A 14,678-nucleotide genomic window follows, 5' to 3' on the forward strand; every position below is an offset into this window, starting at 1 on the left:
TCTTCCTGATTATCTCAAGGTAGGGCATTTAAAGGCCTGTTTCTAATTAGACAATGACAAGAGCTCAGACATCATGCTATTAAGTATTTTTAAACCCAGATATGGGTCGAGCTGCTCTTTTCATTTGTTTTAGTGCCCAAGTTTATATTATCAGTAACAGGTGGCTAAATGTAAGCTCATCTTCTCTGGAAACATACTATAGAGTGGGATTCTAACTTCACATTCTGAATGACCTTATCAGAAGCACACTGTACAAAAGAAACCATTACAAGTAAGTCAGTGTTTAAGGAATTTTTATTAAACCAAGAATTTTATAATCCAAATTATGTTTCTTTGCTCAGCTATCAATTCTCACTGTCAACTAAAACAGTGGTGATATTCTGAGCTTTTCCACAGTAAAGAATTACAAAATTAAAGAAAGGAATGCTTTAAATTTTTGTACTGTGCTGAAAATTCTTTTCCCCCGGGTTTATAAAACATTAATTTGTATTTTTTAATTTTACTATTTTTTTTTAGATTTTAAATCAATAAGTAATCTAGGACTAGCATTCGTTTTGCTAGCCCCGGCGTTGCTCTGTACATAAGCTTCAAAGTTTCCTTTCCTTTTTTTATTTATTTTATATTTTGCAATGTTTTTCTCAATATTTAATAGTTTTTCCATGTTTAAATTTTTTTTTCTTCGGTGAAGCGAAGTTCTAGATTGTAGTCCCGGATCTTTCTGCAAACAAAAACAATGTTGTTAGGTTTTAAAATCAAAGCAGCACCTTCTGTTTTCTGACATGCTTTCTGCAACTGTAAGCCTAACAGTACTTTGGACTTTCATGGCACCAATCATACCAAAGCTCTTTGCAAGCCGTGTTATCAGAGATATTGCCCACTTTTTAGAGACATGCAAGTAAAGTATCCCAAGTCTGTGACAAGTCTGACTTAGCAAGACAAAACTGAATGTAGAACTGAAGAGTACTCTGCACAGCATGGCCTTGGACAATGGCCACACACAATACTTTTTTACTCTAACTTGACTGCAGGTCACCTCTACTCTTAAGGCCAGCATACTAAGGCTCATCAAATAACTAATCTAGCAGTATTTTCAATTTCCAGTTACTAAAACATCATGGTCTCAAAGTCTGGGCATCTTAGTTTAGGACAGACAACTTAATAAAGTACTTGTTTATCTCCAGTGTGAAAGTGTCACTAGTGAAAAAAAAAATATGGAAAAAGATACAAGTGAGGAAAAAACATGACTCAGATTCTGCCTCCAAAAGGAAAGCTGCAGAAACTAAAAGACCAAGAAAAAAAAGAAGAAAATTTTAAGTGATCAAATGGTAAAGCAGGCATCTTCAGCTGACACCTATAAATGTGGAACGTAAGTTCATAGATAGGGAAAACCTAACTGGACTGAGTACAGAATAGACTCCTGTATCATTCTCAATCCACAACATTTTCCCCTTTCAAAATTATCAAGATACCACTTTTTGCCTTTTCCTCTCCTGTGAAATTAAGATACTTCTGCCCCACAGAAGGCAATAAAGAAAAGTGGTATTTTAACTGACATTGAAGTTAAATTCAACAAAATGTGAAGTCAAGACAATAGGGAGTTTAGATTTTAATTACTGTATGATTTTAGATTTTGGCAAGTATATACAAATTATAGTATAAATAAGCTATTTCATTTCTAAGGAAAACCAGGGTTGGAGTATCATTTTAAGCTTACTTCAATTCCACAAGTTCCTCTTGAACAACAGTATGAATAGCAGCATTTGACAGAACTGCCCATTTTTGCACACATGCCTGCAACTAATTCCAGCTAAATACGCTGTTATAAACAATGATTTAATTCCAGCTAAATACACAAGACAATGTCAGGAGCATTTGCTAACCAAGACCTACAGAACTGGACAACAGGACTGAGCACAAAATTTGTTTACAACTGTGATCATAGCTGCTACCTTCTGTGGCTGCAAATGACATACAGCATGGAATCATGCTGCTTGTAAGGGCATGGACTAAAGACTATTGCCCCAGTCAACCTATCAAACTACAGTGCTCAGAAAACTTACTTATTAAACACTTGGAACCCCAGTGGGATTATTAACTGCCTTTTGAGCAGCCTCTTTAGCTTGGTGGGCTTGTAGTACGGCTACAGCTTCATCAACCTGTTAAGTAAAAAAGAAAAATTAATATCTTAGTAATTTCTGTATATTTAAGTTAATGAAAAAGTTCAGATTATACATACAAACAATGCCAGCATTGTTAAAAAGAAAAGGACACCATCACAAGAGATTACACTAGCAGTAACATTCAGTTCCTGCTAATTAAGTCACTGCCACCCTCTGAAAGAGGATATTCTAACTTCTCACCGTGGGCCACCGTTGCACTGCTGCTACTCCACTGTGCCAGCATAAACACCTGTTAAATCAGTGCAGACTTAACTGCTGACAAAACTAGTGGAATGCAAAAGTCCACCCACCTTCGAACGAAGAGACTCAGGAGACTCGAGCATGTGGAGGAGTTCAGAGTTGTCAATCTCCAACAACATACCAGTGATCTTACCCGCCAGAGTAGGGTGCATGCTTTGAATAAGAGGAAAGAGACGTTCACCTAGAGAAAACAAAGTTAATCAGAGCTTTCATCTGACAACAGCCTAGATTTAAGGGAAACAAATCCCTTGTTCTACTGCTAAAACCATTTATTCTGCATTTTAAGATAGATAAAAGAGTACTTTGACTGTCCTTCTGCTACAAGGCTTAGAGAAAGGTATCATGTACATACCTAGCATCTGCTTTTGTTCTTGTGGAGGGGCAGAAGCCAACATGGAAGCAGTCAAGGGTTCCTGACCTTGCACATGGACAGCAGGCTGCAAATTAAATCAACACCATTTCAAGATTAATTTCTAGTTCCTAATTAGGTGCAGCTTCAAATATCCACCGTTCCACAACTCAGCATAAACAATGCCTAGGCTGTCAGAAACGCAGAAGAAATCACAACTAAGTCAATTTAATCAAATAGTGTTGGTTAGTGCTGAGTGATGCTGGAGATTAGTATCAACCACTCCACTGTGGGGCAAACACAAGAAGAATTCAGGCTAAGGTATCAAGCAACTGGAAAATATGAAATAACACAGGATCACATCCTGTCCCAGGTGAACTTGAAATATACTTAAAACACCAATGCTGTAATTCTGCTGCCATAATGCAGAGCCTCAATTCTAGAATAACAAAGACAACTCTCTATCATAAGTGCCTCCCTGCCACCCTCCTCTGCAAAAAACACCAGCAGAAGCATGGACCAGTTCCTAAAATTACATACCTGCTGCATAGCAACCTGTGGCTGTGTATTAAGATGCTGTTGAGGATTACGAACACCTGCAGCGTATTTATATTGTGGTACTGTGCGTACAGCAGGAGTAGCTGCAGTAGCTGCTGCTGCGGGACGTGGGCCCATTGTTTGTGTTGATGTATTAGCTGAAAAAATAATGTAATTCCATATGTGAATAATTTTTTTATTTGGGCTACATTTTTATTTAGCCTGTACAAATTAAAAACAGCAAACCAGCCCAAACTGAAAACCTAATTTAGGTACTTAGTATTATAGATTAATCTCAGTAGTATTTTTAACTGTCACCATCACTGCTCATATCTGAAGATTCAAAGCTCAAAGTTTACTGGATGTTAATTTCTATTCCACTAATGAATTGCTTTTCTTACATGCTATTGAAAAAAAGATCTATGAGAAAACATTTACTTTGGTTGAGTATAAATTTAATTGCATTCTAATCTCAAGAGACACTTGATTTCCTGAGCACATTACACATCGATAGTCATCCTAAAAAAAAGATACTTTCATAAAGTAGGTAGCTAAAACATATTACTGCTTAATACATTCAGAAAGAATTAAGTTTCCATTACAATCGGTTCTGGTTCATTCAGTGATGTGCAGATTCTGTATACATAGCACTGGCTCACAGTATTCTATGACAAAATAGTAAGAGCTAAAATTCTATCATCTCAGTATTTCTACATGTAACCTATTATTACAATTGCCACAACAACGTTTAGAAGTGGCAGAAGCTGTCACACCGTACTATTAAAACGCACGCTAAAAGAAGAAATGCTTCATGCTAAAGAAATGGGACCACAGCAGAGCAGGACTCTTTGCTGGGACAGTATTTAAAGTAACTACTAGGTGATACTAGCTTACTCATATAGTAAGAGCCAGAAAAGGAGGTAAGTGTTACCTCATGTGATTTTGAACTTACAAATGCTTTACAGAGGTCATTCTGAATCAGCTAAATTAAACAAGAAACTCACCAACACGTTGTGTTGACATGACTCGTGGAACTTGTGAAGAAGCTGGTCTCATGGTACTAAATGGTGGTCTGGGTGCTGCTGGGCGGATAGCACCAGGCATGTTTTGGAAAGCTATGTTTTAGAGAAAATATATCAAGTTACATGCTGAAACACTGAATGGTGAGAAGAGTTCAGAAGCAATACCACTACCATGACAAAGAGAAGACTGATAGTATGGAGTTTACTGCAATCACTGAAAAGAGGTAAAGAAGTGACTTACGATGAGGTCTGGCACCCTGAGCAGTCCAGCGAGGACTAGGTCTAGCAAGTTGAGCAAGTTGATTAGCAGGATAGTATGCAGCACGGTTCTGAGTCTGTCAAATATAAAAACATTGTGTAACTTTGTTATCTTTGAAGGCCGTGCTGAACAGTCCATTACCTTCCTGCTATGAAATCGGAATGCTGAAATTACACATGCTAACAGTTATATTTACTGTTAAACCTAAACAGATTTGATACACAGTACAAAACATTCAGCTACTCATATCTACACATACCTGTGGGATAGCTGCCATGAAGTAACCTGAAGGAGGTGCTGGTTGGTAAGGGTTGATGACAGGATTAGGTACTGCTCTTACACTTGCCATTCTCTGCATATACTGGTTGGTGAGATGAGCTTGGCGCTCTTCTTTACGCTGGGCTAGAGCTACATATAATGGTTTAGTAGCCACAATTCTACCGTTCATTTCTGTGACAGCTTTGGTCGCTTCTTCTGGCGATGAAAAGCACACAAATCCAAATCCTTTGCTGCGGCCACCTTCCATCATGACCTGTCAGTACAAAATTTACTTTTAAAGCAAGAGAATGTTGTATCCATCCCTACTCAATTTGCATGAGTTTCTTTTTTCAGCTTACTAGAAGTGAGACCACAGATTTAGTTTACTGCACTGATTTATAAAAGGGAATATAACTGCTTAATTAATAGCTAACTGTTTACTGAACATAGATTAAAATCTCAGTGCAGTAATAATGAGCACATTATTGCACTGAAAAGATGTAATTTTTCCTCACATTAGTACCAGTTTATTTCAAGAAAGTATGATCAACTGTGTTTAACCTGAGATGTACAATAACCTAGAAAGCAGATGATCACGTATAAAGTATACAGTCACAATTATAAGTGACTGGGTCACATCTGTTAGTTGATGAAATAAATCACCCTTCCTTGGTGAAGGATCAGTTCATTTTCAGAGAAACAACAAGCACAATCTATAAACTTTACCTTTGCACTAGTGATTGTACCAAATGGGGAGAATTCTTTTCGAAGACGCTCATCATCAATCCCATCATCAAGATTTTTCACGTAAAGATTTACACCCTAAAAAAAAAAAAAAAAAAAGCAAGTTATTTCTGAAAGCAAATGGACTGTGTAAATCTAAAAACATCACGAAGTTAGTCCTCTTGAATTAAAACTGAACCTGGTATCTGGTGATCCTGTCCTGCTTCATTTGTTCAAACTTGCGCTTCAGCTCCGTCTGTCTTTCCACCTTTTTCTGAGCCCGGCCAACATAGATTTGTTTCCCATTGAGCTCTTTTCCATTCATCTCGTCTACAGCCTTCATTAACAAACAAGAGGTTAGCAGTGCTTTGTAGTCCAGTGTTTTTCAGGCATACAAGAAAACCATAATTCACATATAAAAAAGTTACATAAGGTTTACAAAAAAAGAGCCCATTAATTTAAAATATAACTAGCTGAAACAAAATACCCCAAGACTTCTCTGCTTAAAGTAAAATGGAAATTGCTTTTTGAGTGTGCTTCTGGTCAGTTAAAGAAAAGTCACAAGGGATGCAAAAAAATTCCCTCATTTGAAGTTGAAAAAAAAAAATCAAGTCATATAACGAAGAATTATTTCTTCGGCTTTATCTTGCTAAAGGCAGAGAAAAGAAAGCAAATTAATTTGAAAAGTTCTAATTTACACACCTGACTTCTGTTTTTAAAAGTAACATCTGAAACTGTAGTATCTATCAGATTTTCTTATACTATATGTTAAGCTACAGCTGGCAAGTATGGCTTTTTAAAAAAAATTTTATCTTCCATTAAAGAGTATGAAAATATGAACTTGTTTCCTTCATGTTGTTTTGAGTTACAACTATTAAGAGGTGAAAAATCTGGCACAGACTTACTCAATTAATTTAAAACCCGAAGTCACCAGTTTATTTTTATTACCTTCATGATCTAAGCCATCAAGCACTTATATTTACTGAGATATTGGAATTTTATGTTATTTAAAACACCCAACACGTGATTCTGACTACTGTAAGAGAAACAATTCATCAATGAATGTATGCAAGACTGAACAATGTAGATGCAAGACAGACAGGATTTTTTCTAATCTCTTGCTTGTACACTTGCAGTACTGACAAATCACCAAAATGCCTTTTGAAAAGCAACTTCGTTTGTTGCCCTGATTTGTTCTGTGCTGAGTTTTTCTCCTGATGCCATGTCCCTACTGCCACAGTCAACTGACACATCAGAGCAACCAGCTGACAGAGAATGAAGTTATGCAGCATAAAAGCATGTTATACACATGAATTAAAAGGACCCTTCTTCCAAAATTACTCTTTGGAGTAAAAGCAACAGCATAGAGCTCTATGACTATTTTGTCACAGCTCTGCCAAACATGCTCCGTAAAACTAACAGTTTTCCTGCTGACTTTGCAGTGCTGAAGTTTGAAAACACAATACTTTTGGCCTTGCACAAATGTTTTGTGCAACCAAATTAGATCCAGTGATTCATCTGGGTTTCACAGAGATGCTCCTCAGATCAACCGACATTTGCTCAGAAGAAAGCATTCTAAATGACAGAAAACTATGCTAAGTCATTTAGGAAGCAGGCACTTGTTTTTGCAGTGTCCTTGATCAATTAAAAACGCTTAATGAATTCACAAGACTTGAAATCAGTAGATGAAAGATATTATTTGGGTCTCAGTTATAGAATTCCTAAAATGAAGTCCAAAAGCTTACTTTTTGGGCATCTTCATGTCTTTCAAAACTAACGAAGCCAAAGCCTTTGGATTTTCCACTCTCATCAGTCATAACTTTCACACTTAGGGCAGGACCTAAAAAGAGAAAGAAATACTTATGCTTCATATACAGAGTGTATTATCTTCATATTTTGAACATCCTGTTTAGAATTCTTAACATTTAGTTTGTTTCACTTGTATTTCAAAGGACTCCTGCACCAATAATAGTATCTAGTAAGCATCATTCATTTATATAGAAGTGCTAATTTGCCCCGATGCTGAACTTCAGTCATTATGGCTGAAGTCTGCCACGTTGAATTTCTTTCCTACTGTATTTTCAACCAAAATGGGGTAGGAATTTCACCTCACAGTGAATGAAACTGTTTTTCTCATTTTAAATCAGGACACTTAAAAAGCATTAGTGCTTCTGTCCTTTGAAACAGGTACTGAGAGCCAGAGAGGAGGCCTTTCTGTTAGGTATATGCTTCACCATTTCTCCCGGTGAAAGGCCAACCTAGTTCAGCAATTCCCAGCCTTTGAAAAATTGCAGTTCACAAACTCAATTGAGACAGGTATTATCAGCTAAATTTGCTGCCGTTTCAACCACAGATACTTCAATAGTGGAAAGGAATTTCCTGTAAATGCTGCTTAGGGCTGGTACAGAATATCTCATGTACAAGGCTTTGTCTTGCTCTATATGATCTCCACTGGAGAACAGCAAAAGTGTGAAGGAAAAAAAATACAAAAAAAAAAGCTGAGGCTGAAAATAAAATAGATGTGCCCTATAAACCACTATAAGAATCTGTAACTGAATTAAGGACTTTGCCATTTCCTATTTCGAAGGTGACACATCATATATATTACTAGACCACCATCATATGCCTGCCATAATTTTGCCCCACGCATAACCAAGGATCAAGACAGAACCAAATGGCTTGCCAATGGAAAAGTTCCTTATCATTTCATATTAGGTCAGCCACCACAATGCAACTGAATAATGAAAGCAGAGATACTCTGAGTAAAGGTAAGTCTGCAGATCAATGAAAGCAAAGTAAACTTATTTGTCACGTATCCTTTAGTGAATTCGTAACGTCAATCTGTACTAAACCAGAAAACACTTCTGTTTGCAACTTTAAAAAATTTGCAAAACCCATTCAAAAGACTATTTAGGACACACTATTTTCAGACTATCAGAAACAATTCTGATGGCAGAAGTATATTTATGCTATTCTGGCTATTTAAAATTCTGCAGTGGATATTACTACACTTGAATCTGAAACTTTTCAGTAACTGTTTTAAAATTTTTTTAAATCAACATCAACCAACCAGCTGATTCCTTCTGTTATAAGGCACCATACAGATAAGAAGTAAGCTGAAGTTCACTCATGTTTATATAAAGTTTAAGACATTACCAAACTTGCCAAAGAGTTCCTTAAGTCTCTCATCATCCATGTCTTCTCCAAAATTCTTGATGTAAACATTGGTGAACTCCTTTGCTCTGGCTCCGAGCTCGGCCTCACGTTCTTTGCGGGATTTAAACCTTCCAACAAACCTAGTTTCAAGAGAACAGAACAGTGTAGATTAAAGCAAGTCTGTCAAAGTTTAAAATTCTACTTTAATCCTCTTGCATCATATTTTATTCTTCACCATCTAATTTTTCATTATAGGCATGGAATTCTTTAGATAAAATACTTATGAACAATTTCACTATGCTTTGCTGTGTCAGTGTGTTGACCACAGTTACTAACATAAAAATGCTTCCAAGCCATTGGCGAGACTGTTCATTCCTATAAAACAGCCTCTGACAACAGGAGCTGGACAATGCAAAAGAAGACTAAGTAAAGTGGCCAAACAGAAATTCTAGGTATCAGCATAATCCCTCTGCTGTACTAAAAACTTGGTAGCCTTAAAGCAGTTACCGTTCTCAAATGCAGCTTTTAAGCAAGGGATAGTTAACTGAGCTCCCCTACTCCCTCCCTGACACATCTTTCCAGGCTACATCAAAGTAAGACTTTTGTTTGTTTTGTTGTGTGTGTTTTTGTTTTTTTTCAGGGGGGGGCAGTATAAATAGTTACAGAGAAATAAATAGTTGAGCATGCTCTTTAGTGAAATAACACTGCAAATTGGCTGAGTCACTTCATACCGCCAGAGAAAGAACAGAAGCTGAACACAACACCTTGCGATCCAAGGAACTGCTCTAATACAGAAGTTACGTGGCCAACACTGATTTCTGATTGCAGTATTTTGCTCTCAAATTGTATTGTACTGTCCAACTTTACAGTTCCAAATCTAACAAATCCAATAAATTAGCATCCAGTAACTTGACATTTTCTTAAATCTTAAACTTCACTAGATTTACAGTAAGCAAGGATGGCAACAATGAGTGCAATGTGTTCAGCAGATTTTTATAGTGAGTGACGTACTTTAAATTCACTTTTAAAAGGCTAGCCTGAATAGAAATTCAAACCAAAATTAACTCTCATGATGTATTTTACCAAACAAAGTTTATGTAAATCATGTACTTTTACAACTACATGCTGACCTTTTTTTACTAATTTAAAAAGGTCATATAAAGACGGAAGCTGAGTAAAAACATCCACAGTATGCCAGTCAAGTGCAGAATAAGCAGGAAAAGTTTCAAAATATATGTTCTCCCTGTATGTGGCTTGATCCATCCCTCTCTGTGTGTAAAGTAATCCACAATGGCAAGCTGGCACTGATTTCTGTTACCCTTTTTCCAAACCCTCTCAAGTATTTACAGAGCTATTCTTTTGCAACTATACCAAACAGCATGACAACCCCTCAGGCATAGCTGTGGGCACACTGGGCCCACTCCCCCTCAAGCCCAGGTATCACTAACCAAGTCACCAAATAGCCTTTTTTCCCCCTACAGTATAAGAACAGTGATAGCACATCAGGTTTCTGTAAGTTTTCTTTTCTACTATTTCCTAGATATGCCTATTAACAGACATCTGAGTAACTCTATATAGAGTTTGAAGTTTCATCCAAAAATGGGTAACGTAATTATCTCAACTCTTATAAAGGAAGTATTATTTGGAATATCTGATGGATTGTGTTTTATTTCAGACCAGTAAGATCAGAAAATTAGAGAAGTTCCCGCACCCTCATTACAGCACTGACTTGTAAGACAACTAATACAACATTTTTTCCCCCCTGCAGTCTAATATTAACATTTTCTGAACTTTTTCTACCTTGAGAATAGGCAGGTGATACAATTCACAGTATTCCTAGCACTAAACTTCTTTAAAATTATAAATGTTTAGAACAACCTACCTTTTCTAGGTAAGCTTTAAATATCCATCCACTATAAAATAAATTTCAGCCTGTTGATCCCCAACTACGTATTTATGTACTTACACTTTGCGGTCATTAAGCAGCATACCATTCATTTTTTCAATAGCTCTTTCTGCAGCTTCTTGTGTCTCAAAATGTACAAATCCGTAACCCTTGGATCCATTTTCATCACATACCACCTATCAAAGAAAAAGCTTGTTGTAATACCCATGGAATGTTTCCAGTGTAAATTGAGGGGGTTTTGTGTCAAACCATTAAACACACTAATAATTTTCCACTAACCTTACAAGACAGGATGTTTCCAAAAGCAGAAAATGTGTCATACAAAGCTTTGTTATCAATTGATTTGTCCAAATTTTTGATGAAGATGTTTCCCACACCACTTTTGCGTAGAGACGGATCGCGCTGAGACCACATGATGCGCACTGGTTTGCCTTTAATGACGTCAAAGTTCATGGTATCCAAAGCTCGTTCAGCTAGAAAACCATGACAGAATTAGTAGGAAAAACTAAAGTTATCTTAATAAAAAGCACACAAACATAATTTAAATACAATTCTTCATAAAATTTTTACTACTTTAAGTCCAGCAACACAGAAACCCAAACATCCAATATAAATAAACCCCACTGTTTTATGCAAGTAAAAACGGGCAAAAACTCCTCAGCAAAAGCTCACTTAGAAGAAAGGGAAGAGCAAAAGTCAGCTGAACAAGCTGTAGAAATCCCAGTACCCTAAAGGATTGGATCCCACTATGAAAAGATGGTACCATAACAGGAGAAGATGTATCAAGTGATGGCAATTACGTCCTACTCCAGAGAAGGAAAACTCTTAACATTTGTGAAAATCAGATGGACACTCCTACATCACATAGATGTACCTTGTAACAATAAAAATGCTTATAGGATTTTTTAGGGGTACAGCTGGGCCTATATGAGGCCTTTTGCAAACATTACATAGGAACTCCAAAACTGCCAATACCCCTAAACTGACACAATTCCTTTGCTAGGTGGAGTTCAAGCCTGGTTCAGGCAGCTATTCCAGACAACTCCTTCCTTAGTGACAAAAAAATATCTGTGACAGACTTCTTGGCAAGGGACAGTTCAAAGAGATTTAAAACCAGCAATTTTAAAAATGTGAAATTATATGTATATTAAAAGCTCGTGATGAAATACATACAAGCTCAATGAAGGAGCAAGCATTAAAACAGCAAAACAAAGTAACGTGAACCAGGTTTTGTTACTTCAGTGAAGCAGTTTTTCCAGTAGAGCTCCATAACTACCTTTTCAAAGCCTGAATTAAGATCTCAGTATATTTAGACAGGGAAGTATCAAGACTCATTCAGTTTTCGTACGTCCCTTCAAAGCAGCAAGACATGACTGATGTGTTAAGTCAACGAGGTACTTAAGCAAGAAAGAGCAATAGTTCTCCAGCATGGCAGACATATTTTATGATCTCTTACATTAGCTCCTTTTCATTGGTGTCCCTGTACATCTGGAAGAACACTGAAAAAAGTCCCAATAAATACCTGAAGTCACAGCCATCAGGACTAACTCACTTCACTGCAATTTGCACTTGACAGAGGAATGTGATAACAAGACTGACATCAGTTTAGTTTGAGTTTAAAAACAGTAACCAAGTCAGTTAATTGGTTTTCTTAGGAAAAGGATCAAGGACTTATCACACTGTGAAAATCCTTATTTTACATTTTTGTTAAGTGCTGCTTTTATCTTTAACTATCATTGGATACCATGGCCAAACAAAATTTACAACCAGCCTCCAGTTCAGCTGGTACACTACATTTTATGTCCTTTCTTGACGTGTTTTCAGATTCAAAGTGAATTTGCAGATTATATCCCCTGAAAGATATCTGTAGAACTTAACAAGACAGACATCGAATACTTTCTTATTAAAAAAAAAAAAATCTATTGATACTATTATAGTCACATGATAGTAGAAAGTCAACAGCTGATTTAAGCTGAAGCCACAAAAAAATATAAGCACTGGCAGTCTTTTAAATAAGTTAACAAAGCTTTCACAAACTTTGATAGAAATTAAGCAGGAGAGAAAAGACAACCTAGGTACTGGTAATGAGAAACAAAAAGCACTGGAAGGCTTTACAATACAAAAGGAAAAGAAAAAAAAAGATGGCCAAAAAAATAAGAACTGTGGATATCAGACTGGCCACAGTAGAAACATTCAACACTTCAGCATTGCCCTGGAAATCATTAGAATTATTACTGCCAGCACCAGCGAAAGTGCCAGCAACAAACAGTTCATTATTTCCAGAAGTAGTAATAGGGCTTCCTTTACTAGAAAAGAGGCTTTTTCTAATTCATGCTAATTGCTTCTAGAATAATCCTGACACTCCTCAAAAATGCGTGTTCCTGGACACATTTCCCAAACATCTGACTCCAAGTGGGTCCATGCTAGCCTTCACAAACATTACCACGCTCAACTAAAAGTGAGTGCAGATCTTGGATCACTGCAATTTCTCCATAAAGACAAGGACAGCATGGAAGCTCTCAACAGCTCTCCTCATCTCTTCTATGGAGTAGAAGCACAAGAAATTTAAAGATTTCTGCTTAACCAACACCATACTGCCACTCCACAACAGATTTTAAAACAGTACTAGAATACCTCTACAACCACATACAAACTACTCATTAAAATTCACAACTAGTAAAACTGGCTTCCTGCCATTATATTTCAGCCACAAAAGGTCGCATTTGCAGGAGGCAATGCCATTCAGCAGTTAACTTGTTACCAAGTGGACACACCTACCCATGCTGTACTTTTGCTGATTCTGCTGGAGCTTTTATTGAATGAGTCACCAGTTCTCATTTTAGTTGTGAGCAACTGGACAGTCCAGTAGCAATTTCAAAATCACACGGCATATCCGCTTTAGTAACAATTTCAAAATCACATGGAATATGCACTTAACTGTGCTAAACATGCATGGCAATAGCTGTGAAGTAGTAAGCCTCTGAAATGTAAGCATTCCAAAAATCTGAAGAGAGAAGTGCAGCTTTAGGTTACTCAAGAATGTGTCTAGTTTAGTGATTAAACAAGACTGTCTGGGTTTTACTCTGGACTATGACTCAAATTCGGAAAAGTCACAGCTATGAAGTGTGTGCATACCTCACAAATGTGTCACCAGGCCTAATTAGTTTCTCTAAGAGCTCTGAGATCCCTAGTTTACAGGCAGCTACTAAAGTCAAACACATCTTCAAAGACATTTTCAAAACCCGAGCTAGTTGTTACTGGCTCTTTAATAAGCATAGCCCAAGATGTAGCTAAGAATTAGGCTAAACCAAGAAAAGGCAGCTAGTTTGGAATCAAAGTGAAACCAGTATTACTGTATGAATAACCATTCATCCTCAGAGCTCCTGTTCCAATGTTTCAGTAAATGGACAGAATGATCTATTAAAAAAAAAAAAAACAACAAAACAGCAAATGCTTTTTAGGTATTTCCCAAGAACATCAAATTCTAAAAATGTTGCATAAGTATAAACACACAATATCATTTGAGCATATTTTAAACAAGTGCTTCCAGATATATGCCAGATGCAAGTTTGATACAGGTGAGAAATACTTTTATCTGAACTAGACTAGGTGTAGACCACAATGTGTGCTTCCCAAAGCCTGAAAAATACTTGGAATAAGAGCACTTTTATGAGGCACATTCTCAAACTCTGAAAGCAAGCACCGCTCAGGTGAAAAAGGTGTATCTGTTCCCACATTTGACAAATGACAAACTAAGTCACAAAACACAGGGTTGAACAGGTTGCTCAACTCATGACAATGATAAAGCCGGTGCTCACAGAATTCTATAAGGAGGAGAAGCATTTCAATCACCTTCAACTTCTGCCCTGACATTATCATATCAGAGCACTCAACTGTGCTAACCCTTTATTTTTCTTTGTGAGAGTAAACTGTACCATAGGGTTTTATCAAATGAAAGCAAAGTATGTTAAAACAAGCATTCAAATCCTAAACAATAGCTGAATAAATTAAAAGCTCTCTGAAGTGAGAAAGCTGATAACAGGTGAAA

The 14,678-nt window shown here is 36.8% G+C and overlaps 1 protein-coding gene across 1 annotated transcript; it reads right to left on the reverse strand.

Moving 5' to 3' along the window:
- Window positions 1-276: 276 nt before the first annotated feature.
- LOC104522968 (polyadenylate-binding protein 1) lies at window positions 277-11,098 on the reverse strand. The gene is made up of 14 exons (XM_010165400.1): window positions 10,910-11,098; window positions 10,691-10,806; window positions 8,725-8,864; window positions 7,314-7,408; window positions 5,768-5,905; window positions 5,572-5,667; window positions 4,847-5,119; window positions 4,570-4,663; window positions 4,311-4,421; window positions 3,310-3,464; window positions 2,773-2,857; window positions 2,471-2,601; window positions 2,061-2,156; window positions 277-718 (listed from the first exon to the last, which is right to left on the reverse strand). The coding sequence occupies exons 1-13, from the start codon at window positions 11,081-11,083 to the stop codon at window positions 2,064-2,066; spliced, it is 1,701 nt and encodes a 566-aa protein (XP_010163702.1). The 5' UTR covers window positions 11,084-11,098; the 3' UTR covers window positions 277-718; window positions 2,061-2,063.
- Window positions 11,099-14,678: the final 3,580 nt, after the last annotated feature.

The sequence above is a fragment of the Antrostomus carolinensis genome, unplaced genomic scaffold, assembly GCF_000700745.2.
Source record: "Antrostomus carolinensis isolate BGI_N321 unplaced genomic scaffold, ASM70074v2 scaffold23160, whole genome shotgun sequence".
Classification (NCBI taxonomy): Eukaryota; Metazoa; Chordata; class Aves; order Caprimulgiformes; family Caprimulgidae; genus Antrostomus; species Antrostomus carolinensis.

Excerpts from the sequence above, each read along its gene's own strand:
- LOC104522968 (XM_010165400.1), bottom strand. The coding sequence starts at position 11,083 with ATGAACTTTGACGTCATTAAAGGCAAACCAGTGCGCATCATGTGGTCT. Across the intron at positions 5,668-5,767 it reads ACAGGATCACCAGATACCAG|GGTGTAAATCTTTACGTGAA; the intron begins GTTCAGTTTTAA and ends TTTTTTTTTTAG. Across the intron at positions 3,465-4,310 it reads CATGTCAACACAACGTGTTG|CTAATACATCAACACAAACA; the intron begins GTGAGTTTCTTG and ends TTATTTTTTCAG.